At 32.0% G+C, this 26,219-nt stretch overlaps 5 protein-coding genes across 5 annotated transcripts; 3 read left to right on the top strand and 2 right to left on the bottom strand.

Moving 5' to 3' along the window:
* The first annotated feature begins 1,350 nt into the window (after window positions 1–1,350).
* On the top strand, window positions 1,351–2,627 carry Tsp_05258 (hypothetical protein). Its single transcript, XM_003371575.1, has 6 exons — window positions 1,351–1,376; window positions 1,559–1,611; window positions 1,727–1,790; window positions 1,901–1,990; window positions 2,284–2,314; window positions 2,361–2,627. Exons 1-6 carry the CDS (start codon window positions 1,351–1,353, stop codon window positions 2,625–2,627), a joined length of 531 nt encoding a protein of 176 aa, XP_003371623.1.
* Window positions 2,628–5,282: 2,655 nt separating this feature from the next.
* Window positions 5,283–6,718, bottom strand: Tsp_05259 (conserved hypothetical protein). The gene is made up of 4 exons (XM_003371574.1): window positions 6,594–6,718; window positions 6,099–6,210; window positions 5,744–5,820; window positions 5,283–5,292 (listed from the first exon to the last, which is right to left on the bottom strand). Exons 1-4 carry the CDS (start codon window positions 6,716–6,718, stop codon window positions 5,283–5,285), a joined length of 324 nt encoding a protein of 107 aa, XP_003371622.1.
* Window positions 6,719–12,862: 6,144 nt separating this feature from the next.
* Tsp_05260 (metal cation transporter, zinc (Zn2+)-iron (Fe2+) permease (ZIP) family) lies at window positions 12,863–14,331 on the top strand. Its single transcript, XM_003371573.1, has 6 exons — window positions 12,863–13,132; window positions 13,206–13,325; window positions 13,374–13,586; window positions 13,662–13,797; window positions 13,933–14,120; window positions 14,182–14,331. Exons 1-6 carry the CDS (start codon window positions 12,863–12,865, stop codon window positions 14,329–14,331), a joined length of 1,077 nt encoding a protein of 358 aa, XP_003371621.1.
* A 1,754-nt stretch (window positions 14,332–16,085) lies between these two features.
* Tsp_05261 (amino acid permease family protein) lies at window positions 16,086–20,641 on the top strand. The gene is made up of 14 exons (XM_003371572.1): window positions 16,086–16,247; window positions 16,533–16,587; window positions 16,673–16,803; window positions 16,857–17,092; window positions 17,514–17,650; window positions 17,879–18,008; window positions 18,061–18,179; window positions 18,239–18,632; window positions 18,690–18,794; window positions 18,861–19,035; window positions 19,201–19,399; window positions 19,546–19,767; window positions 19,904–20,067; window positions 20,183–20,641. The coding sequence occupies exons 1-14, from the start codon at window positions 16,086–16,088 to the stop codon at window positions 20,639–20,641; spliced, it is 2,688 nt and encodes an 895-aa protein (XP_003371620.1).
* Window positions 20,642–20,916: 275 nt separating this feature from the next.
* Tsp_05262 (solute carrier family 12 member 5) lies at window positions 20,917–25,829 on the bottom strand. The gene is made up of 14 exons (XM_003371571.1): window positions 25,826–25,829; window positions 25,107–25,237; window positions 24,822–25,054; window positions 24,456–24,664; window positions 24,168–24,329; window positions 23,974–24,103; window positions 23,796–23,914; window positions 23,272–23,665; window positions 23,115–23,219; window positions 22,813–22,987; window positions 22,556–22,757; window positions 22,199–22,420; window positions 21,483–21,697; window positions 20,917–21,417 (listed from the first exon to the last, which is right to left on the bottom strand). Exons 1-14 carry the CDS (start codon window positions 25,827–25,829, stop codon window positions 20,917–20,919), a joined length of 2,802 nt encoding a protein of 933 aa, XP_003371619.1.
* Between the last annotated feature and the right edge of the window lie 390 nt (window positions 25,830–26,219).

Genomic DNA, 26,219 nt, shown 5'->3' with positions numbered 1-26,219 from the left:
CAATATGCAATATTTCACAAAGAATTATTTGAAATAAATTTTCTGCATATCTGCTTTTCAGCAATGAAAAAAATGCTTATGATAGATTAAAGATTAAGAACAAAATGTGACACTCGTAAAATTTTTATGACGCTAATTATTTGAGCTATGCATAGCTCAATGCAAACATGCCGAGTGTATTTAAAATATTTTAAATTGATTGTTGTTTTGCCAATTTAAAAAACACGTTCAGTTGCATGCAAATAATTCTGACAAAATTATCGATGCAAACAACTTTTAATATGCATTGAGAATTTTTACTTGCAACTATTATCTTGGCTGATAAACTATGCAAAAACTGTGAACACTAGTTTTATTATATGATGATTAATTTCAAATATTAGATTATCCGTGAAATTCTTTTATATTTAAATTAAAGCAAAGCAAAGCACAAACTTAATAAATATGATATTAGTTAAATTTTCTCAACTGAAAAAGCACCAAATAAAAACAGATAACGCTTGAAATATTTAATAACTTAGAATACAGGCGCTGTGTTGTGTGTGTATGAATGGGTGTGCGTGTGCGCGCATTAGCACTCAAAATGCAAAATTCAATTCAACAACTATTCGTTGACTATTACACAATCATTGAATTTCATAATCTAGTATGCAAATTTAATTACAAAATTAAGAATCAATGCAGTGTTGTTTAGTGAAGCATAGAATAGAAAAATATTTTAATGTAGAATGTACTCTGAAAAACTGTTTTAATGAAATAACAATAAAATTATCTTACATTTGTAATTTGCAAATTAAACACGGCAAGCAACTGACGACCTGATGCAATGTTTGGGGTGAATACTAATTGTCGAAATCTACATGTTTCACCGACTTCGGTTTGATTTGACGCAGACTCAATTGCACTGAGTATTCATATTTCAGCGAATTGCTCGTCGCCACATCGGCTTAGCTTATAGCGATGCTGCCCATGGCTAATTGTCTTGAAGTATTTTCATGTTCCCTATATCAAGCTTGTACTCTCGTGGAAAACCAAGTTTAAGCAGACTATTTCGGGTCAATTATGTTCATAATTTCAGACTATTAATTCTCACATTCATTCAACTGCTACTTTCAATTTATTTAAATTTTACTGTTGTAATAATAATTGTTCAAAAAATAAAACTGTAGTTTACTTGCACTTATTTAATTTCACGCACATTGTTGTAAAGCTTTTCAATATTATAAACAAAGGCTATTTTCTATTATAACAAACTTTAAACAAAACAATAAGTATATTTATTTGTAGAAATGAAAATTTTTCACAACAACGCTTTCTTTCAAGTGTTCGTTCATTTTCTTTGCAAATAGAATGAGAAGCATTAAAGACGGTGCCAAGTGTATATCGATTACTCGCTTTGATTTTGTGAAGCTTGAAATTAACGATCAATGAAATTACACACTACAAGGTAATTGCTACAGTGGATAATGATGCTGTTTTTCTGTTTTTTTTCTGATAACAATTATTACACAATGAATTATGCACTATGAGTAATTATGAATTTCTCAAATAATTTCAGTTTCAACAAAACATTTGCCAACAGTACAACGAACACTATGCCCAAACTGTGCGGTCATTGACGACCGAAAAATTGCTTGCCTTACTGATATTATTTTATTCAAATTACTTTGACAAAACACGTAAAACTTTTATTTTTTTGTGTTCATTGTTTGCTTACTAATCACAGGTCCTTTATACAGCCCAAATTCCTCTCTCATTCAACAACTACCATCAGTGTCAAATGAACTATTGTAAGGTGCAAAACTTTCTGAAATTTATTTTCAAAGTTGTTTAAAAAAGAAAAGAACTTTATCACCATTAAAAATTTGATTGCTAATTAATAAACAAGTACTACATTCAGATTGCTTTTCACAAGCGAAATAACTGCTCGCAGCTTGCAATTGAATTTAACATCACATCAACGTTTTATTCGCTTCAATATTCTCAATAGGTATGTGTAGATGAAGAACATCTTGCTTTCAGGTTGTTGGAGTTTTGAAAATTAGACTGAAATCCCATTCGTCTCCTTGTCCAATATTGTATACTTTTTAATATTTGAATAATATACGATATCAATTTTACATTTTAGCGTTAACAGTTCGTGCTAATTAATTACAGCAATGACAGTTGGTTATTACCAGAAGCAGATTGATTTAGCTGTTAAAAAAGTGAACTCTTTTAAAATGACTTGAAAAGATAAAAAGAAAAAAAGATACTGCTTTTTAAAAATTGAAATTTCAAAAGAAAAGACATTCATTGTGCCCAACAGGAAAAGGTAAGCTTCAGAAGAAAGACATTTTTATGCGAATTCGTCTGTTCAGCACAGCCTGCTTGGTCATTGGCATAAGTTTTTGTGGTCGAGAGCGATCGTCGTCGAGCTTAATGTTAGATTAGGCAGTTATGAACAATTAATCTTAAAAGATGCAATAGTTGCTGTCAAAAATGTCGTCATCAGTCGGCTGAAAGCGGGTGCAGCGGTGTTGCCTAGCCATCAACGCGGTGATCGTTTACAACTATTGAACACAGGCGTGCCCAATCAAACGTATCCGATTGACGAGCGAGATAAATCGCGCAGATTTTCTCGTTAAGCAAAGCACAGAACACTGAGAAGTGGTAAAATGGACAAAATGGAAGCTACTTGCAAGCCTGACCAACAACAGTCCAATCGAACGAACATTTCTCCTGATTGATCTTATCTGCTGAACCTACTTAACGTTTGTTCTTAAATTTGCTGGGTGCATCGTCATCGCGGATCCGCTCTAAATTGCCAATTCAATTTTCAGATTAGTGACAATCATCGTTTGCAGTTGGTCACAGGATCAAACGTTAGCTTAAGTTGAATAAAGCAGAAATTGCTTGGAACCGCGTAAAATACATCAAATAAAACCTCAGTATGCCAAAACACGCGCATTTTATACGGGAATTGCCCAGTTTATCACACACATAAAGTTTCATTATTATTCGTTGTACAAATTTTTGCATTTTATAAAACTCACAGAATCCTTGAATGTGTTTTATAATGTCATTAAATCAAATTAAATCCGTTTACAATATGGAGAATTGTTTAAATTAGCAAGCACAATGCCCTTCTTAAAATATGTTTAATTGAAATAATTGTACACGTTTTAAAGGAATCGGTTGATCAAGAAAAATTAATATTAAATAGAATCACTGAATTCCATTCGAAAAAAAACGGTACAATATTTAAAATCAAACCGAAATAAATATCACATCGGAAACGGATAACTGATTCAGTTTTACTAACCTCAAAGCTTTTGAGCACCACCACGAGTTGGAATTGTATCGCAATTTAATGATAGAAAAAAGTAATAAAAAAAGTATTAATAAAAATGTAGAAAATATTCAGAATATCTTCAAAAAATGAACAAAACAATTGCGAAAAACAATAAAAAACTCCATCAACTTGCAACAACTTCCTCAGATTGCAGTTGCAATTATTGTTCATATGCTTCTCTGATGAAATATATATATATTCCTTTTTTCATTAGAAACTTAACAACATTATGCCATCCATTTCACACAGTAATGCAAAATACATGTAACAAATTGCATATTAATTGGAAAAATTAAAATTAATACAGAAACATGAATGGAATGAAAAGAGATGCATCACTGAAAATGTAGAATACAAATGAACCATATTTCAATTCTTTTTTTTAATTATTTTTCTTTGAATAAAGTAAAAATGCAATTTGCAGCTTTAATTGAGAAGCGTAAAATAATTCCATACTCTCAACGTTATTATTAAGCTTACAGATATAAATTTTATCTAATAATTAATTTCACATTATCATTTAAAAATCATACTATATCATTGCTACTATTATCAATATGAGAATTTTTTCCAAGAAAAACACTGAAATTACATATGACTAGAAAAGTGTAAAATCTTCTGCAATAAACTTTTACAGTATTCTTTAAAAAAACACTGCAAAATATCATATTAAAATAAGCTAACAAAACAAATTAAAAAAATATTCATGAGATATAAAGGTAAATTAATTTGTTAAAAATTCTTTTACTGAAATATAATAATATTTACAGACTAAAAAGAAATGCAACTGCCATATAATGTTGCCATAATAAACATGCAGTAAGATATTTATTTACCCGTCAGACATGTACATAATTATTTTTTAAAAAATTATCATAATGAAATATCTTAATGTTTAATTTTCGTTTAATCTTCCAGCACAATTTTGTTAATATTTCCCAAAATGTCGATGTTCAGTGTGATAATAATTTCTGCATTTCTGAATCTATCCACTTATAAATTATTGAAATACTTTGGGAAATTCAGATGAATATGAAATATGAAAAAGTTGCTTAAAATCTTCGAAAAAACATACAGCATGAAATGGAATACTTAGTTAGCAAAAGATTGCAAAAATAAATCATTAAGTTAAGAAAAATATCAATTAATAGATACTGTACTAGAATATTATTTATTAATCACAAACAAATTAATTATTTTTCATTTGTAAAAACAAAAATATTTATTTTGTATCACATATGCCAAATGTTGTGCAGTAAGATGTTTTATGCTAAATCGAAAATTATCATTCAGTTTTTTGAAATTTTGATTTAAAAGTTCAACTTCATTGCATTTCAGCTTTACATAATTATAAAATAATATTTAAAATATTGTTTCGTAAATTATGAATGTGGAATAACAAAAAAAATCAAATCTAAGCGCGCAAAGTGTAAAACAAGCTACATTAAGCAAAACAGATGAAAAAAGCATGTTTACCTTTAAAAGAAGACCAGAAATTACGGGCAGTGTTTTACAAACAAATATACTTTACCAGTGGCTTTTAAATTTTTGACAAGGCATTTATGATGGCAAGTTGCACAGTTGGAAAATTAATTCAAAGCAGCATAGTAAAGCACAACGCATAGTGGATGCTATTTTTCGTATATATTCACTGTTATGCAAAATTTTCTACTAGCCCATTTGCAGACTACATTGGTTAGATGAACAAAAAAAGTAAACAAGCACAGTAACTTATTTATGAATAAATAGACCGGCTTAAAAGGGTTATTTATCGGATTCACTTTTATTAAAAGATTGAAATGATGTTTGTTTGCTAATGATAGTACAATTTCGAAACAATACGTCTGCAACACAGTAGCAATGATAGAACATTTCTGCGGTATTGTTGAACTCTAAGATGGGAGGAGTTTGCTCAGAACAAATAAATTTACTTTTAAAATTGATAAATTTACATTCTTCTGAAACAGCATTATAATAAATATTACGCAGAAAATATTGACAATAGGCGGAAGTTGTCCCTTATTCCCTCACGTGTGTATATATATTATTTTTTGCAAATTTTGTTATAAATTAAATGGAAACTTCGTCACCGATTAACTTTTGATTGCAATTTCACATATCGTCAACATGCGAATATTTATTTTTCGGAAAAGTTTAAAGTACCTCTGTTTATTTTGTTTCATTTTGAAAATTAAAAAAAAATACAATGTTTATACAGTTGATAAAAATGTCTCACAATTCCACTTCACTTTATAAAATCTAATTATCATTATACATTGTTGAAATGAATGTTTTGTGTGTCTATATGCTAAGCTGAACCACTGACATCCTAGATATTATTGCGGAAAACAAAAGTTTCAAGAGATGAATTGAAATTTAAAAAAGGCAAAAAAAAAATTTTCTTCTTACCTTTTATCGTCAAGTGCAGAAGAAGTGTGTCTTGTTATCTGCATCACTGCCGTTAAAGAAGATGACATCGGAGTGTACTTCAAGTTTTTCAAATCTGAAATTTTTTTTGCACTGAATCAGTTTCATGGTGAAATTCAATTTAATAATTTTAAAATTTCAAATATGTACAATTCTATTGCCAGAATGATGAACAGCAAATTTGCAAAAGCAATAAAAGAGAAAAGAAATTTGAATAATATCATCACCACCGTTGTTCAATTTGTGTGATCAAATAGTAATAAATGACAATATTTACTGGGCTCAGTTGAAAACGTAAACGATCGGCAAATTATTCGAAATTATTTGCATTTTATACGATTCGCTTTTTCAAGTGAACATCGCAATCCGTTGCCTGAGATTCTCTACCACACCAACGTGCAAGGCAAAACATCGAAAACAAAATACAAAAACAGTGCAATTTCACTATGCTGAAGAAAAATATAATATTTTAGAAAAAATATAGTGAAATAATTATTTTACAAGTTAGTGTGTAGCGAATTGTCATGTTTTTGTTTTTTTTTGTTTTCAGAAGTTGTTTACCACAGCTTAAAGTGATACACATGTATCAGTTTTCACATGACTATCATCTTTATTGCGTTCTATTGATTTAAATTGCTGAATAACAGAATCAATTTTCAATCTAAACAAATTTCAAATGAGCATGATTTTAATTGAAAAATATTGTTTTTCGCCTTGTTATCAATCTGGTCCAATTGATCAACATGCAAATTTTAACTAAATCCTACACTGACAGTAAGAAAGAAATAATAACAATAAAATTGGAATAGAAAATAAAAAGTTAAAAAAATACTGACCAGTGATTGTTGGATCTTGGATGGAAACGTTCTTGCTGAACTGAGTGAACACAAAAGTACAGTGGAACTGTTGCCAGTCGATTATGAATGCTCTGAGCACAGTGGACAGTGATGCATCCATTTTCAAAGTTTGACAAAATTGCTGAAAATGTGGCAGTTGTTCAAAATTTGAAATATTCCAAAATTTACGTTCCAATTTTACAAAAGCACAAAATATGATTCACAAATAAAGCAAGTTCCACACACGTCGACAAATAGCTTACAAACGACAGTTAAAGATGTAAATGGGCGGTTGTTAAAGTAAGAGAAGAAGAGAAAAAAAAAAGATCACCTAGATGCGGTCCTGTCGACGATGATGACATCAAGAGCTCCATTTCTCAGGTTCAACGAAATTTAATTAGACTGTGCTTTATTGATCAATCACTAACTGCTTGGTGGAAATTGCTAATTACAGATCTCATGCGCTCCGTCCGTCCGCAACAGCGCAAATCAAACGCTTCGACATTTCAAGATTTGTTTGCTTTCGCCCCGAAAAGTATGCAAATTTTTTTGTAAAATTCTACCTGACAATCACCCTCTATTATTCTGGGTCATCAACACGAGTACAGTAAGCAAATAAAATTTGACAAGTATAAAAGGTCGGTCGATTTGTTTATTGATTAATCATCATCATCATCTGCTTTTGAAAAAAAAACAATAAAATAAAGCAAAGCAAAAAAGCACAAATAAAAGAAAAATACATTTCGCCTGTTGTAAAGAATTTTAATTTTAATGAGGAAAAGGAGAATAATTGGTACTGATCAAATTGCAATTTAATCCACTGTCAAATTGGCAGGGCCGTTGAATTGCAATTCCAATTCGATAAATATTAACGCATGGTCATTATTTATTTTTTTAAATAATGCTAATACTGTTCTGGCTAGGTGACACTGACAAACAGTGTAGGCAAAGGCTTTCACGTTTGATATAAACAATACCCAAAGCAAATTTTTGTAAAAAAAAGCAAAAAACAATTTTTACGTCAAAGAAGAAAACATGGAAATATAAAAATTAATGTAATCCCAAATCGTTTGACAATTTTAGCAATAAACAAAAAATGGTCAAAATTTTGAAAAGCTCCTAAAAATGGGTTTGAATTTTTAGACAATAAAACTACAAAAATATGCAACACAATTACAAATAACGTTGTGTGTTGAATAACAAACATATTACAGTAGAATGAAGTTTTTGATAAATGCCGTTTGAAATGATAAAAACAAAATGCTGCTTATTCAAAATTTCTGTCTATAATTTCATTGATTACTTCATTTTAATTACAGTAAATAAGTTATATTTAAAAATTATCACTGTTATTACATTCATAGTTGCCTTCGATGCTATTGATTGCATTTTTTCAAAATGTTTTTACAGTACTATCTATCAAAATAAAACACTGAACCCTATCAACACAATGAAGATATACAATTACCAAGTTCATTATTATATTTTATGTTTTGTTGTTCATGAAATTTGTTATATATTCTTAAAGAATAAAGTGAAATAATTTTTAATGAAGCAAATTACGAAATCAAAAAAAGTTTATTCGGTTAAATATTTGAACAATAATTTAATATTCGCAACGTAACGTCTGTTCGACGTAGACGTGAAAGGTGAAGTAAAGTGGGAATTTATTAAAGTTTTATTGAATTTTTGAAATTTAAAGTAATATTATTATTTCACAATTAAAAATGAAGCATTTATGAAAAAAAATTAATAGATCACTGTGGTTATTACGTAAACTTTAACTGCAAATGCGCACTCGTTTGAAGTAGAAAGAAAAGACAATTTCCAAGGAAATATGAAAATTCCAGTTTAAATTATCTTATTAAGTCCACATGTAAATTATTATATTAGTCGAATAATTGAATGCGGAAATTACCACAGAAAGGTATTCGTATACATTTTGCGATAAAATAAAATAATAATATCATAATTTTTGTTTTTGAAATACAATTAAACTATTTGATGGCAGTTAAAGAATAGAAGACATTAAATAATTGGAGCATTTGTTTAAAGTTCAATATTGGAACGGATTTTTAACTATAAATTCAATTATGTAAAATTGAAAAATTTTACGTAGACGCACGCAAATTTCAATGAAAACTTATTATACACGTCAATAAAGCATAACTTATTAAATTAAAAAAGAAAAATTAATCCTACCAGTTAAAACAATTCTCTTTTGTACAATATTTTTGCACTCTTTGATTGGTGGTTGATTTTTAAATAAATGTAGAATATTGTTTTTTTCGTTCGCATAAAATGTCATATCAGTGGAACGTCATATATGGAAGTAGTCAGATATTCTCGTTGGAAAACGCTTTTAATAATCACACGGAGAAAACAAAGAATAATTTCACCAAGCCAAACTACTAATAATCAAGGTTGAGAAAATTGGCTTAGAAAATTTTTCAAAAGTTGACATCAGAAGATCAGATGATTTATACGCACCTACTAAAATGACTAATAGTATTTTATATCACACCCACATACGTGCATACATACATACACACGCACGCACACAAATACACCCAGACATGTATAAATTGAAAAGATTTAAACAGCTGCTATTTATTAAAATTCATTTAAGCTGATCTTGGAAAATCTGCTTCTCGTCATTCAATCAGTGAAGAAGATAAGCTAAAAAATGGATCGAATAAAAATTACACCATCTGTTTCACTGCTGTCAATGTTTGCTTAATCCATTGAACAATAAAAAATTACCAATTATTTTAATATTGCCCACTTGTAATATGAGTAGTAGTCGTAGCAGCAGTAATATGTTTGTAAAATTAACCATACATGCTAATTAGTGTCTGATTTATGATATTTTGTTGTTTTTTCAATCTTATATACAAGTAGTCAGTTTGTAGTGGGTTTTTTACTTTTAAATATTGATGTAAATAACATTTTACTGTCATTTGATGCTTTTTTTCCATTTATACTACCGATAGTTCCATAAACTTCAATTATTAGTATCAATGTAGAAACAATATTATCCTCACGTATATGCATTAATGATGATTTGGATTTTGTTAATTGAAAAATTAAGTAAAATTATCATATCAATTCTGAAATGAAATGTAAATGTTCTGTAGAATAAAGAAAAATTGCAAAATTAATGAACTAAAATAATCCCTTCAATATGAATAAGAAAAGTTTGCACATTTGCTATCTGTTGCATTTATCAAAAGATTTCAATTCAATTCACAGTCCACCGCTTTGAACTGAATGATGCATTTGATGAACATTTTGTCAGTGGTTGAGTAAGCTACTGATGCAAATTTTCAATCTTTAAGCTGTTCACAAGCATGCAATTTGCTTCGGCTTTGTTTTTACACTTGTCAATCAATAATATGAACATAAATTTCAGTTTTATATAGAACAAGATGGAAAAATCAATATTTTTGATTATCTCTTACTTTCTTTAATCAAAAGAATATTTAAATATAATATTATTGGAAAAATATGAACAATTGTCAATTTTGTTTCATGCAATTTTTATATTTTCATTTCTTTTAAAATAATTTTCAAAGTTTTAATTTTGTCATTTTATTAATCCGGAAAACAATTCCAATAACAAATAAACGTACAAAATTGACATTCATTTATTATAGGCATTCCAATTGAACTTTTATTATTATTTTTTAAAATTTTATATTAATTACAATTATACACATTACATTATATTAATTAAAACTATACGTTAATTAATTGCAATTTTCCATACCAAATTTTATTGTACTTATGCTAGTTTAAAAATTCAATGTTTGAAAGTGAAGATTAAAAATTTTGCATCTACCTGCTTCAGTTGTCAGTGGTCAAAATTCAACTTTTAATCTTTTCAATAATTCAATTGTTACTCTAGTAATTGCTTCAAATTGGAATTTATTCCAGAATTACTTGGTCAAATTTTCTAAAAATAGTTTTATTTACTTTATAATGGCAACGACTATTATCTTGATTCGCCTCAAGTATTCTTGCTTATGAATATTTAATGCTTCAGTGTTATGAGAGTACAAATTAAAAATCATAACGAGTGTACTGTATAAAATAGAGTTAGTTTAATTTTGTATTAATGAAGGAGGTGGAAATTGAAAACAAAATTGCTCCTAAACAATCGTATCAGCCATTTGATACAATATGAAAGCTTCAATTTTATTCTATTTACAGATTGTTAAAATTTTTTATCTTTTTATATAGTGAAGTTAATTTGAAAATATGCCATAAAATTTTAACTGATCAAACTGTTGTTTAATGATATCTATTAATACTTGCCAATCATTTGATTCTACCGTTGAAAATAATTTTCTACCATCAAGGCGGAATATTGAGTTCTTATTGTTGACATGATATGTGAAATATGCATTTTAAATTTAAAGTAAGATGAATTGTCTGTCTGTTGATTGAAATTTGTTCAAAAAAATAATTTTTACAAGAATCTACAAAGAATTGTTCCATTTGAGAATTAAAATTCAGTTGTTCTTCTGAAATCTGAAGTTTTTCAATATTTAGAATGTTGGAGAGTGTAAAATTTGTAAACAATCTTTATTTATGTTTAAATATAAAATTCAAAGTTTAAAAATATCCCATAAATGATCGTTCAAATGCGAACGTGTATAGTAAGGTTAACATTAGTTCCTGCTTTTTTATTTGTGGTGTTAAAAAAAATTATAAATTACTTTTAGAATTGATTTTCTCTAAAACGTGTGAATCATCGTTTTTGTAAAGTTGAATTTCAATTGCTTTTGAAATTTTCGAATATTCGACTTCTTCAACAAATGATAATATTAGTTCGATCAGTGGTTTTTTTTCACCATTTAATTTGTCTTCCATGTTTTGGATGAAAGTCGATTTTGTCGTCGTTTTTTATGGCAAACAGCTTTAAAGTATGAGATTAAATGAAATCCGTTTCGACAACATTCGTACAAATGTGCCATTTTGTTTGAAAATGTTATGAATTACAATTGTGATGTGGTATTGGAATGGAATTGATAAAATGAACGCTTTGGACAAAGAATTGTCTTCATCTGTAGAGATTGTAGTTTTTATTTCAATTTTTTTTGAACAAATATTCATATATACAGTGTTGTTGGGATGATTTGGTTTGCTTCATTTGGAAAACTACTATCGAAATTGGTCTGTTTTGAAGCGAAGCTGTGATAAATGTTCATTTGTTTATTTCCACATCATGACACATGCTTGTCCGTGAATAATGTTGTGATATGAATCATTTTCAGTTTCAAATAAACAACAGATTTCTGCTTTATTCATCTTGATAGTAGAAACAAATGTTGCCAGGAAATTTCTGACCGTATTATTCCAATTTTTGTATCTTGTCTTCTGAATATTGTGTCAGAATTGTGATAAAGTTAGCAATTGATTGATGAATTAATTTTACATCAAGTGAAATTCATGGAAGTCACTTCCGTTGTTAGTTTGTTGGTTAACGTGAAATTGATCTGCATTTTTATGACAGTTGTGCGTTTTGGCTTTTTCAAGGTTGTTTGCCAATCACATGTGCAGTACAAGGCAGCGGCCGACGCCACTGTTCACACATATATATATATATATTCGACATTTTCACAGCTGCCGAACGGATCAGCTAAATTTGCAGTTGAAGTACAAGCATCGGTATCTTGAACAACCGACAACAATTGTTTCGGTCGACTAGAGAGAGAAGAAGCCGAAAAGCGAGAAAACAGCATAAGCTTCGTTGTTAAGTTGTTTGGATATTTGTCATTTGCACACGAATGTCGACTTTGTTATTGACAGGGTGGTGGTTCCATTTGCTTTGTGATAGGATTTTATATGCCCTGTAATGGTCAGCGTTGTGTGTTGATCACTTTTTCGGCACGCTTCGAGTGAATGTTGTTGACCTGAGCTGGACATAAATATTTGTCTAACCCCACCTTCTCCCCCCCTCCCTCATCCCATGCTTGGTGGTGTTTTGTCAGATTATTTAAGATAACGCTTCTCTTCTTTGGTGGCTTGCTTGTTCACCAATTTCCGTTTATTTTCATCGGACAACTATTCAACTATTCTGTCATCTCAACTGTCCTATGCAAACTTCTCCTACAATAATGTAATAATAATTGTTATAAATGTAAAGTATGCTGTGTCTCGACTTCACTTTTGCATTATTAAATTGAATTTATTGATTTGCTGAAAAGAGATGTGTATTGTTAATTGATTATAATGTTTTTTTTCTCCTTTTCAGTGAATCATGATTGAATCGACAAATTTCCAAATGGCTGACGGTGGTTCCCAAGTTTGCCCCACTGGAAAATTCTGCAACGAATACGAAACTCCTCCCTTCTGGCAAGTCTGGGTGGTCGGTATATCCTTGGTGACGTTGATCAACTTCGCTGCCATAGTTGGTATCCTGCTCTTCCCGTTGGTGAATAAGAAACGCTGGCAAACGTTGTTGGACTGGTGCGTCGGTTTGGGCGTTGGTTCACTGTCCGGCACGGCTATTTTCCACCTCCTGCCTAGTGTACGTATCCCGTTCTAAATGAGCCTGTGTTGGTGTTTTCGTAATCAATTTGATATCAGTTGAACGTTTGTAGGCGTTGGGTTTGGATTTCAATGCGATAAACAATTCCAAAGTGTTGTGGACATTGGTTTCTGGATTTTTTCTATTTTACCTTGTCGACAATACTATCAGAGCAGCATCCGCATTCAGAGAGGTAACTGTATGTGTATAGCTTTTGGTTGTTTACTTCCTGTTTTCTTAGTTGGTCACCTCGAAAAGTATTCAAGCGGAAGTAGAGTCAGCCATTATTAAAATTGAGGAAGCTTCACTGAAAGGAAGTGACAATTTTATTTCGTTGGAAAGTGCGGCATTGACAAGCAATTTGACCAAGAACAAAGTCCAAGATGAACGAGAAGAAGAGGAATGCGAGTTGGAGAAGATACTGTTGGTCAAGTCGGACGCCATTACCAACGGGGTAATGATGCCGTTTTGCCTTTGATGTGAAAATGCTCAATTATTGGGATAATATTTTTGCTTTTTGCTTGTTCAGCTCTGCTGTGAAGAGCATACCCCAAGCTTGTCGGACGAGGAAGTGAAAACTACCAACGTGGCGTGGATGATCATATTCGGCGATGCGCTGCACAATTTCATCGATGGCTTGTCCATTGGTGCCGCGTGCACGAGGGGTATACTGTCTGGAGTTAGTGTTAGCATTGCTGTGTTGTGCGAAGAATTACCGCATGAATTGGGCAAGTCTCCATTTGCATGCTAATTTTGGAAAAGATCAACCATTCTATAGTGATCGATTTATATACGTTTAGGTGATATGGCCATTTTGATCCACTCGGGTATGAAGTTACGAAAAGCATTGGTTTGCAATTTGCTTTCAGCGCTGACATGTTACGTTGGATTTGTCGTTGGGGTTGTCTTGGGCGGAATTGGAAGCGCGGATCACTACATCTTCGCATTTGCTGGTGGATTGTTCATATTCATCTCCTTCGCAAACATGGTCAGTTGCATTTTTTGCATTGTATGAAATATAATTATTTTTTTGTTTGTTTGTTTATCAGATTCCGGATATGAATGGAAAATTGGAAATGGAACTGAAGCAGAATTTCAAAAATGGACTGGGCATATTTTTCGTTCAGTTCAGCGGTATTTTATTCGGCTTGGTGTGTTTATTTTTTCTCGCCATGTACAATGAACAAATACATTTCTGACCGGCCGATCAAATTTGACATTTTTTCTATTCGAATTAATTTAAAGTAGATCTGTTATATTATTATTATATTTATGTTTTGATTTTATCTTATGAAATTTATGTTTTCTTCACCAGATGTTATACTATTTATTCTTTTTATTGAAAATTCCTCTCTACAAAGCAGTTATCAATTGAATGCATATCATTCTTGAATTGTTCAGACAAGTCTGTTGTGAAATCTTATTTCATTATGACTTTTTTCCATGTTATTATTATGCATGTTATTGTTAGTTCAATAAAATATTGTATCCTCGTTGTTTCTGTCACCAATCATGAACTGTATTTTGGAAACAAAACATGACCATCTTCGTGTAGAATCAGCATTTTGAATAATTAATTACAAATTGCATTTTAAAAAGTAATGTTGAAATTTTGTACTACAGAAATAAAAGTAATCCACAATTAATTTTGTTCAATAGTCTTTTTATCAATTTTAATGATCAACGTTGTTTTCAATTATATTTCACTACTAATGTTTGTAATTGTACTTGCGCATCGTAATTTTGTAGGTGCAAAGTGAAATTTGACAATTGCACTAGTGTAAATTTTGAAAATTTCATTTACCTGCAATCAATTTCATACAATTAAACATTGTTATCATAATTTCAACAAGCAGTTTGATATATTCTTCTCATTTAAATTGATTCGGTCATTTTCACACGCCTATATACTTGGGGGAAAATCGTAATACAGCAGAGCAAACAAATTGCTACCTAATTGTCATAATTTGCATTTAATCGAATTAATTGACAACTTATTATAAAATTTATTAATTTTTCAAATCATTCAAATGAATAATGTCAATTTCAATGTTCACACTTTTGCAACAACAAAATAAATGATGAATGAAATATTTTAAAAAATTTTCTAAAGCTGTTAATAGATTTGTTGAAAATTTGGTTATGAAACTGTTCAAATAATAGTTTTGATCATTTGACCTGAATTTCTGGGAATTGTTTTCAGAACAGTTGTCAGGAAGTAATTTTCAAGCAATTTGTTATAAATTTATTAAACGTTCCGCATTTTACACGGCGCAGCAGTTTCACCATTTTATTTTTAGAAAAGAAAATTTTTCTACTGATCAAGTGAAACAATAAAAAACTAATTTAAATTTAAATAGTTTGTATGTGGTATTTTAAAAAAAAGTTGAAAACAGTGCTCAGTTAGAGCAAATGATGCTGTGTTGGAAGCTGTGAAATTTAAGCATATTCTCAGTTCGACCGGAAGTTGTTTCACAACATCGATTTGAATTTCTGACCACCTCCTCTGCTAGTGGATGTTGTTTAAAATTTGTTTGCAACAGTAAGCCTTGGGTGGATGACAAATGGACAGATATGATTGGTCATTTCTGCTCATTTCGAAAATATACCCCGGAATGAAATGCAACTCGCGTTCAAAGCATGCTTGAATTGCCGTCGAACTTGTCACTTTTTCAATTCATTTATTTGTCATCTGCTCAATGTTTAAGGAAAACATTCCCAATCTTTCTTCTGCTTTTCGCAGAACTGGTTCGATTTTATTACGGCAACGCTTGCACAAAGTAGAACATTGGAAACGAGTTGCACCTTTTTGATGCTAATCAGAGGTGATCACATTTTGCCATCACTAATGACAAGCCAGTGATACTTATACTTTACTTTCGCAATTTTCATCGTCGCTGTTTTTTCCAACTGGTCACACCGTCTGTCAGAAAAGCTTGAATATACTCCAAATATGTTGCGTAAAGCCGTTTCGGAAGATTTCACTCACAGCGGTGGAAAAATCCAAGTCAAGAGGGGCCTGGCCTTGTACGAAGATGACACCAGCACCAACATGCCAACAATATCGACATTTCTCAAAACGTTCAGCGGATTGGCCACTGAATCCGACGACAAAGTATGCTCAGTTTTTTCTTGAAATTTGCATACACATCGCTAATGCTTTGTATTTTCAATTGCTATTCATTTTTTACACTACAGAAAGCGAAACTTGGTACAATTTTCGGTGTCTATTTGCCCAGCATCCAGCACATACTCGGCGTGCAAATGTTCTTACGCTTGCTGTGGATTGTCGGCATTGCCGGCATAGCACAGTCATTTATTATGGTTTTCTTGTGCTGTCTTTGTGTAAAATGATTTCCCCCAACCATACAATTATTCTCTGTACAGTGAAACATTTCAGACTTTCTTGACCAGCATTTCAATTTCCGCCATTGCGACAAACGGCAAAGTAAAAAGTTGGTATTTTTTATCATATGTTCAATTTTTTGTTTATTTAAAGACCATTTTCACTTTAAATATACTAAATTTTGAAATGATCAGGCGGTGGTGCGTATTTTATGATTTCGCGCAATTTGGGAGCCGAATTTGGCGGTGCCATTGGAGTTTTGTATTATTTGGCAAACACCGTTGCCACGTCAATGTATCTTGCAGGCGGAGTGGAAATTCTTTTGGTAAATAGATTTCCAATTTGCTCACTGCCATCCACGTTGAATATTCAATTTAGATTTACATGGCACCGGATCTGCCTCGCTTCGGTCACACTGATTCTCCGAACGACGAGCAAATGTTCAACAATTTGCGAATCTATGGAACCGCATTTTTGTTGTTGATCTTTGTCGTCTGCTGTTTCGGTGTACGATTTGTGCAATTTGCTGCTCCTGTATCACTTGCCTGCGTTTTGTTGTCCGTTTTGGTCGTTTATCTTGGTGCTTTTCTATCGGACAGCAATTCCAGTCTACAGTAAGTAATATACCGTGATTCTTTATTCTAGCAGCGGATTTTGCACATATCCTTCCCTGATGGACAATTCAACTTAGAGTTTGTATGGCTGGTTCGCATCTTTTTGATCCCCAATTTCTTATGGATGAAAATCGAACGGTTGTTTGCAATCAGACGAAAATTGTCAATTCATATTGCGTGATAAAAAATTCAACAAATGAACGTATATGTGATTCTTACTATGTGGATCACGACGCGGCATTCGTGGCCGGCTTTCCCGGCTTCAACGGCCACACCTTTCTTGGTTTGAAAATTTTTATTTTTCAGTTTTGAGTTACAGCTACTGTTGAAATAATATAAATTATAATATTTAAACTACGTACCCAAAAATGATAATATTTCATGTCTACTTATTAGAAAACTGGAAATCACATTATATGAGAAAGGGAGAAGCGTCAGTTGGACATAAAGGCCAACTGAACCGGGAGGTCACGCAAGACATCACAACAACGTTCTTTGTGCTGCTAGCAATATTTTTTCCTTCCGTAACAGGAATCATGACGGGTGCAAACATGTCAGGTAGGTGCTTTTCTTTATACTTTGAGAACTTTATTGTTTTTGTTACAATTTATTGACATTTACATCCTTCACAATTCACATAATTTATGTGAAGTTTAATTTCAAAGCATTGATTTGAAATTGCATACCAAGCATTAAAAAAAGAATTTCTGCTTAAAACACTTTGACGTGATTTTACGTATTATAAAACGTAACAAAAAGATGCATTTAAAATAACAAATATTTAAGGTGATTTGAAAGACCCGCAGAAATCTATACCTATTGGAACCATAGCAGCAACTTTAACAACATCCTTTATATATCTAAGTTTTGTGGTCATTTACGGAGGCTCCATAAATGGATATGTCCTTCGTGACAAGTGATTGAAACTTTCTACAATTTTAACACGACTTGATGAAATAAATATTCAGGTACGGAGTCAGTTTGGGAGGTAAAATGACTGCAGCCATGCTTGCATGGCCTACTGAATGGATTGTGCTCATCGGTTCCTTTACTTCATGCATTGGAGCAAGTCTTCAGTGTTTGTGCAGTAAGTATTACTAAATATGCGTACATTTAAAATTCGTTTAACGTACTGTTTTTTGCAAGCTGCACCACGTCTACTTCAAAGTATTGCAATGGATAACCTCATCCCATTTTTAAATCCATTTAGCAAGGTGGCTAAAAACAACGAGCCATTTCGTGCTCTTCTCGTCACTGTACTTATTGCAGAGACCGCTATTTTAATTGGCGGAATTGATTACATTGCACCAGTGGTGGATCTCTTCTTCTTGCTTTCTTACTGTTTTGTAAACATTGCTTGTGCTTTGCAAACACTGCTCAAGGCACCAAACTGGAGGCCTCGTTTCCGCTTTTATCACTGGAGTCTGGCCGTTCTGGGTGCACTTTTGAATCTGTTTATCATGTTCTCCACATACTGGCATTATGCTATCGTCGCATTGACCATCTGTGGAATTGTTTACAAATACATCGAATACAAAGGGTGATTAGCATTTATGCATTAAGCAACGCTTAACTTAATTTTTGTAATTTTGATTAGGGCCAAGAAGGAATGGGGCGATGGTTTACGAGGTTTAGCGTTGTCTACTGCTCAGTACAGTCTGCTTCAAATCGAAGATTCTGAACAAAAGCAAATGGACTGGAGGTATGTTGCAATTGCTTTAAAATTTAATCTATTTTTCAGTTCTTTTTATGCACACATGTAATTCAGACCACAGCTGTTGGTCTTGGTCAATCTTGAAGCATATCAAGATGTACAAAATAACAAATTGATGCATTTTGCTAATCAGTTGAAAAAGGGACGTGGTTTGACTATTGTTGCAGCAGTTATGAATGGCAATCTTTTGCATGAAAAGGACAGAAAAGCAGCAGAATTACTGAAAGCGGTAAATATTATTGCACTTGAGTTGTATTGAATTATTAAAACTTAACATTCAATAAAAGCTGATGACGGATACAGCAGAAGAAGAACATCAGCTTTGCAATTCAAGAATACGCTACTCATAACTGTAACGTTGGAAAATTGATATGAAAGTAATTTTATGTTTCAGTCTCTGAAAGAAGCGATGAAGGCAGCAAAAGTAAAAGGATTTACTGAAGTAGTTATATCAGCATATATACCGAGAAATATTGACACTGTTTTACAATGCGTTGGCATGGCCAGTTTGCGTCCAAATACTGTCGTTATTGGCTGGCCTGAGAATTGGTACTCTAATGGAAGAAATGACATTGAATATTACAATTTTTTTGGTAATACAACTGCTTAATATCTTTCATTATTACAGTGATTTTTATTAATTCATATTTTGTAAATTTAAAACTCAGAAATGCATTTAAGCTACTCCCTGAATGAGGGGAATTTTCAGTATAGTTATGACAACTTGTTTATGTTTCAGAAGCGGTTTGTAAAGCTTGTTCCGCAGAAAAGTGCGTTTTGATTCCTAAAGGACTTTTGATGTTTCCTGAAATTGGCGATCAAATCAGCGGCACTATTGATATTTGGTGGATAATTCACGATGGTGGTTTGCTCATTTTTATTTCATACTTGCTGACTCAGCACCGTGTTTGGAGAAGCTGCAAGATTCGGCTTTTTGCAATAGCGCATTCCAATGATAATAGTATGTTCTTGCATTATATATTGGTCATAAAGGTTTATTAGAAACAATTATGAGTATTTGCAAATGGATCTTTCTTAAAATGCTTTGCAAATTAAAAATATTTGATAACAATATCACAGAAGATAATTTTTTGTAGGTGCAATATTAAAAGAGGAGTTGAAAAAATGGTTATACCATCAACGTATTGATGCAGAAGTAGAAGTTGTGGAAATTAGTTGCGTCATTGAGAACAACCAAAAAGCAGCACAAAGTTTGAATAACAGTCAGTTTGTAAATCAAGCTGCTGACTTGGAAACTGAGGTAATGCGGCATTTAAATGTGCTTAAATTGCTAAAATTAATAAGCAAACACAGTTTGTTGAGAATAATCTGTCCGCGTTTGTGTTCCTACCTGAAAATCACGAATCCTGGTTTAGGTGAATGAAATTGCCATGCCTGAAAAGAATGGAAAAGTCATCTTCGCAAATGATAGTTACGTTAGTGATGAAAATCAAGAAAATGTTGAAGATGAAAACGCTGAGCCAGAATGGTTCGCTTATGACGACGTAGATGAAAAATCAAACACAACAAGCAGCAGTGTGGATAAAACGCTTCTTGTTCAGCATAGTAAAGAAGAAAATTCTTCAAGCTCGGCAGACGACTCAAAGTTATTGAAAAGTAATGTAAGAAAACTGAAAATGGCTGTACAGTTGAATAAGCTGATGCGTGAAAAATCATCCACATGCCGTCTTTTGGTGATAAATTTACCAAAGCCACCAAAATCGAAAGATGGCATTCAGAAATACATGGAACATCTTCAAGTGCTGACAGAAGGATTCGTCAGAGTTTTGTTAGTGCGTGGATCTGGTGAAGAACTTGTCACAGCTTGCACGTAAATGACCGTGTGTCCGCTTGCTTTTGTTTCAATACAATTCTTAATATTAATTATTTTATTTTGAAAGAAAATTTTAGAATTGTAATTTGATATAGTGTGATTTTTCAAATCTCATAATGCAGAGGAGAGTAATATGGACACTTTGAAACGTCAGATACACTGTATAAGAACAGAATGGGGAAATTCTAAATTTACACTCTTGATACATTTCAATCAGTATTGTTTCACTAAATATTCATAAAGTAATAATAATAATAATAATAATGTTGTAGACGTTTATGAGTATATAGTGACCACTTCCTTGCCAGAACCCCTAACTAGTAGAACTCGAGGCAAACCATCAGTCAACGCTTCCATATATTCCATGTAATTTTTGAATTCACTCTTTGACTGCGGGGGTTTCGGAAGACTGAGCACGATCAATCTGCTTGTTGATGAACGTTCGCGAATGACGTTGTTCAGCAAAAGTGCAGTATTCATCTTTCTAACCATTTGACGACTAGAAAATGTCAAACATTCGAAATCTGTTTGCGTTTTCGTGTCATCAGGTAGTTTATCGCAAAATTCGAAATTTGGATTGTCATATCCAATATGAGATAATGGCATTCCAGCCGCTTGAGTCATCTGCAAATGTTCAGCACGTTGGCCTTTGACGGATAGTTTTCTTATGAAAGAAGCTAATGGATGATGCGCTTTCACGTCTTCCGTATCTGTACTGAGATGCTGCTCTGATATGCTTTGCTTAATTGGACGAGGAGCATTTTCTAACTTTTCAGGCTAAATGAATAATTTTATCAATTGTTCTATCAAGGTGGATTAAAAATTACAAAAGCACACTTTACTTTGGGTAAATTATTTGCAACATCATTATTTTTTGTATCTATATTCCAGCATGAGAAATCTTTCAAGCCAGGTCTGTTCTGATGTTCTCGCATCTGTTGAGTTCTTTCATACGCTTGTTCATTTACTTTGCTTTCGTCAAGCTCGACCACATCAACTGTAGCATCAATTCGCAGATTGTACATCCATCGTTGCAAATCTCTTTTCATTTCTACAGCTGAAAATTTTTACTTGCATGTATTCTACGTTTCTTTAGTACAATTCATTCTTTAAACTTTCCATGTTACTTTTGAAAATAACCTTTAGTACAAGTGAAATTTTTAGCTGATCCTATTTTACCAGATTTGACACTACACATTTCATATTACTTGGTATGGTAAAAGTATTATCCACCGCAAATAATATCAAAGAAAAAAGCAGATGAATAAGTTGAAAGTGTTCGTTGTAACACCTGTAAATTAAGGCTTGCTAAGTTTATTTTATGTTCATGAAACATTTCGGCAGGCGTTTAACCCACTTTTCTAATCCAGAATGATAACATGCTCCTGAATAATTCCATTAAAATATGTGAATTTGAGATACGTGAAAAGTTATCTTAGACTTATTACGCAACAGAAGAAAGTACTTCATGCTGCTGTGCTTATAAAGCGTTTTAATTTTGCTTTTAATCGCTGTTTATATTAAAATGCGTTTTAAGATTGTAGTGAAAAAAACTTACAATTATCATTAGACTGGGCAACTGTAAACACGCGCAATTTGCAGTTTCGCCATACTCGATCTTGTTTAAGCAAGAATGGCAAAAGTACAAGCAGACCTCCGGTGTGAATAATCCACCAGATATCTATGTTTCCGCTAAGTTGATCACCAACATCAGGAAACATTGACAGCCCTTTTACCATGAGAAAACATTTATCAGCTGCCGTAGAACGACAAACAGCGTCTAAAGTAAATATTGCACAATCGCACATAGTTTAAACAAATATTGACATTGATTAATAAAGCAAATTTCATAATATTTGATTTTAATGAACAGGACTTGCAAGCTAATCTAAATTATATAGTTGTGTATGCTTACCTAAAAAGCTATAAAATTCATGGCTGTGTTCTTCATAACTCGTTCTCCAACTAACCGGCCAAGCAACAAAAACAGTATTTGGACGTAAACTAGCCATGCCCACACATTGAAGCAATGTGCTGACATTTTCATTCACAAATTCAGACAAAACAACTTCAGTAAATCCTTTCACTTTAGCAGCTTTCATGTCTTCTTTCAGAAGCTATAAAATTATAATTTGAAAGAATTTCCAAACAGATTGCCAAATATTTTAATACATTTTTAATTCTTTCTGCATTTTTACGATCTTCAGCATTTGCCAAACTGCCTTTTATCACCGTAGCAACCATGGTCAAGCCTCTTCCAGCTTTAAGTTGACTAGCAAAATGCAATAATTTGTAATTGGTGTCACTGTGCTCATGATCGACTTTCAGCAAAATCAAAAACTGCGGTCTATAATGAAACAACATGATGCAAATTTAATGCAGCAGAATTTTAATAATGCATTAACATTAGCAGATATGTGGAAACTGCTAATTTATGCGTGCAACTCTGCTTTGTTAATACCATATTTTCATACCTCCAGTTTTTAGGATGTGTTTCAGAATCTTCAATGCGGAGTAAACTGTACTGTGCAGTTGAAAGTGCCAGACCTCTAATTCCATCTCCCCATTCTTTTTTGGCACTAAAGAATTTAGGAAATGAAATTAATGTGTTTTAAGAGTGTTGAGTTTTACCCTTTATATTCTATGTATTTGTACAAGAAAGCAAAGAAAAGCAGTACCAGAATACTGTAATACCATTCAGTAGAAAACATTATGAACAAACTCAGTAAAGCTCCGAGTACAGACAAACTCCAGTGATAAAAGCGAAACCGTGGACGCCAGTTTGGCACATTTAGTAAAGTTTGCAAAGCACAAGCAAGATTGACAAAGCAATATGATATTAAGAAAAATACTTGAACCACTGGTGCCACATAATCAATACCTCCTATCATTAATGAAGCTTCAGCTATTAAAGCTGTCACAATCAGAGCTCTGAAGGGCTCGTTATGTTTAGTCATCACACTAAATGGATTCAAGAAAGGCAACAGATTGTCTTTTGCAATACTTTGCAGTAAACGAGGTGAGCCTAAAATTTAAAATGAATGTTTTATTACTTTTTAAAGTGACTTTTAATAAGTGAAATGAAAAGGCTTTTTATTTGTACACATAACATTTCTAATTAAAGCATTAGCGTGTCATTAATACATATGACTTACTGCAAAGACACTGCAAGCTTGCCCCAATGCATGACGTAAAAGAACCAACTAAAACAATCCAGTCATTTGGCCAAGCTAATTTTGCGGCCACCATTTTACCTTCCAAGCTAACGCCATACCTTCAATTTTGCAAATCTCGTTGCATTATATGAAAATATATTTATTGTCAACTTATTACTTGTCTGTTAACATCGACCGTGTCATAGTACCTCCATAAAGTATTACAAAAGACAAATAAATAAAAGATGTCGTCAGTTGGGCTGCTATTGTACCAATTGGAATAGACTTGTCAGGATCTCTAAGATCTCCTGAATATTACGAGCAAAAAATGTAGCTAAACATTAAAATATTTAATAATAAGAAACAACTTACCTGACATATTAGCTCCAGTCATAATTCCCGTTGTTGAAGGGAAAAATATAGCAAGGAGCACAAAAAAACTCGATCGAATGTCTTGAGTCACTTCAAAAGGAGAATTTCCTTTACGTCCAGGGTAACTTTCACCTTCGTACATGTAATAAGAATACAAGTTATCTAAAATAAAGCGAAGCTACATACTTTAATGAGGTGGTAGTTTACAGTCTAAAATACTTTTCACGTTAACATTTTAGTTTAAGCAAATGGTATCAGAATAGATTGCATTTTACAATTTTTACTTACTCCATAGCAGTGATCCTGAAAACTGATGTATTCCTGTTTCTGAGTGAATTTCTTCATTTGCATAGTACTCGTCGCAGTTTTTCACGCTCGTTTCAGTGCTATTTATACAATATAAATCGTTCATTTGCTGTGTTCGATTGCAAATAAGCGTGTGATTTTCATCCATTATGTACAAAGGATTGAGAAGACTGTCACCAAGTAGACACAGTCTGTAAAAATGAAAAATAAGATTTACACTGATTATCATACAGCATCTGATGCATGGAGCAATTATTTATTTACTAAGTACTGTGCAGTGTATTTTAAATTAATAGTTATTTCATGATTGTAAAGATTAACATCATAATAAACATCTTAAAATCTTACTTTGTAGATTCTGCATCATGGCCAACGAAAGCTCCGATGTATACTCCGAGGACTGAGAGTATGACGCAGGCAAGTGAGAATGGAGCAAAAAATTGAACGAATTTTATGCCGAAGCAGCATATAATGAATATTAATATCAAAAACGCTGTGCCATAGAGTCGAAAGTTATTAAACATCTGTGGATCTGTAACATCATTGCTGCCAAATTTTGGTAAATCAGGTGCCATGTAGATCTAAACATTTAGCATGAAGTAAAATTGAAAAAAGAAATAATTCCCTTCATACTAATAGAATCTCAGCGCCTCCTACAAGAAACATTGCAGTTTCAACAGTATTCGCCAAATAATAAAGTATTCCAATGGCACCACCAAATTCTGGACCCAAATTTCGGGATAACATAAAGTACGTTCCACCACCTGTATAATAAAAGTTTGTCATTTTTTACTTGTACAGTTTCTATATTTTATTGTAAAAATATACATAAACTGCACCTATGTGTGATTACAAATAGTTATAAATATAGTATTATATCATTTATATAAAATTAAATCAATAACTTTTTTAATTGCAAAAATTCTCTTAAGTAATAAGTTAAAGAATATTAGTGAAAATGAGTGCATGTAAATTAACAATAAAGTGTCTTATAACTTTTTTAATTACTGTTGCCTACTGTTTAAGAATATATTTAATAAACATTCGGAAATGACACAAATACAAAATATTTTCTGACATATTATTTTGTCATTGCTTAGGAAATTTTAAAATGCTATCATTCCACCGCATCTGTACATGGTTGACAAGACTACTCTGTCAGAACAAAGATTCCACTTTTTTAACCTAATCCTTCACTTGACATTGAATGACAAGCAATCTTATCGGATGAAATGTAAAAGACAGATTGCTCAAATATTGGCTTGTCACAATGCTCTATGTCAATTGAAATAGTAATTTCGTTTGCAGCAAATCACTTCTATGAAAAATACTTTGAATATTTCATTTCTTACTCATTCTTCATCAACCATGTACTAAAAATAGAATTATGCAAATGATAGAACTAGAAATAATTTCCTGAATATTTGTTTCTGGGCTTCATTATCTATCCGTAATGCAAATTGCAGTATAGCTAAAATACTGATAACAGTTCAAATAATTAGTTGCAACGATATCTGCAAATTGTCCATGTATTTTGAGACATTTCCCTAAAATTGCAATACAACTATCATTGCAGTTGATGCAACACGTTTCATTAATAAGAATTACTGTTTTTCCTTTGAGCAATGAGATGCGCTTAACTAAACGTTTCAACCTGTCACATCAATGGCAACATTTAGGTGAAAATTTAATTCTCGAATTCTTTTCGTGAATTTTTTGTTTCATTTTGTTTGAAAATTATTTATC

This window comes from Trichinella spiralis, assembly GCF_000181795.1.
Source record: "Trichinella spiralis strain ISS 195 chromosome Unknown Scfld9, whole genome shotgun sequence".
Lineage (NCBI taxonomy): Eukaryota > Metazoa > Nematoda > Enoplea > Trichinellida > Trichinellidae > Trichinella > Trichinella spiralis.
The sequence above is the reverse complement of the archived record's forward strand: the minus strand, read 5'-3'. Positions and strand labels throughout refer to the sequence as shown.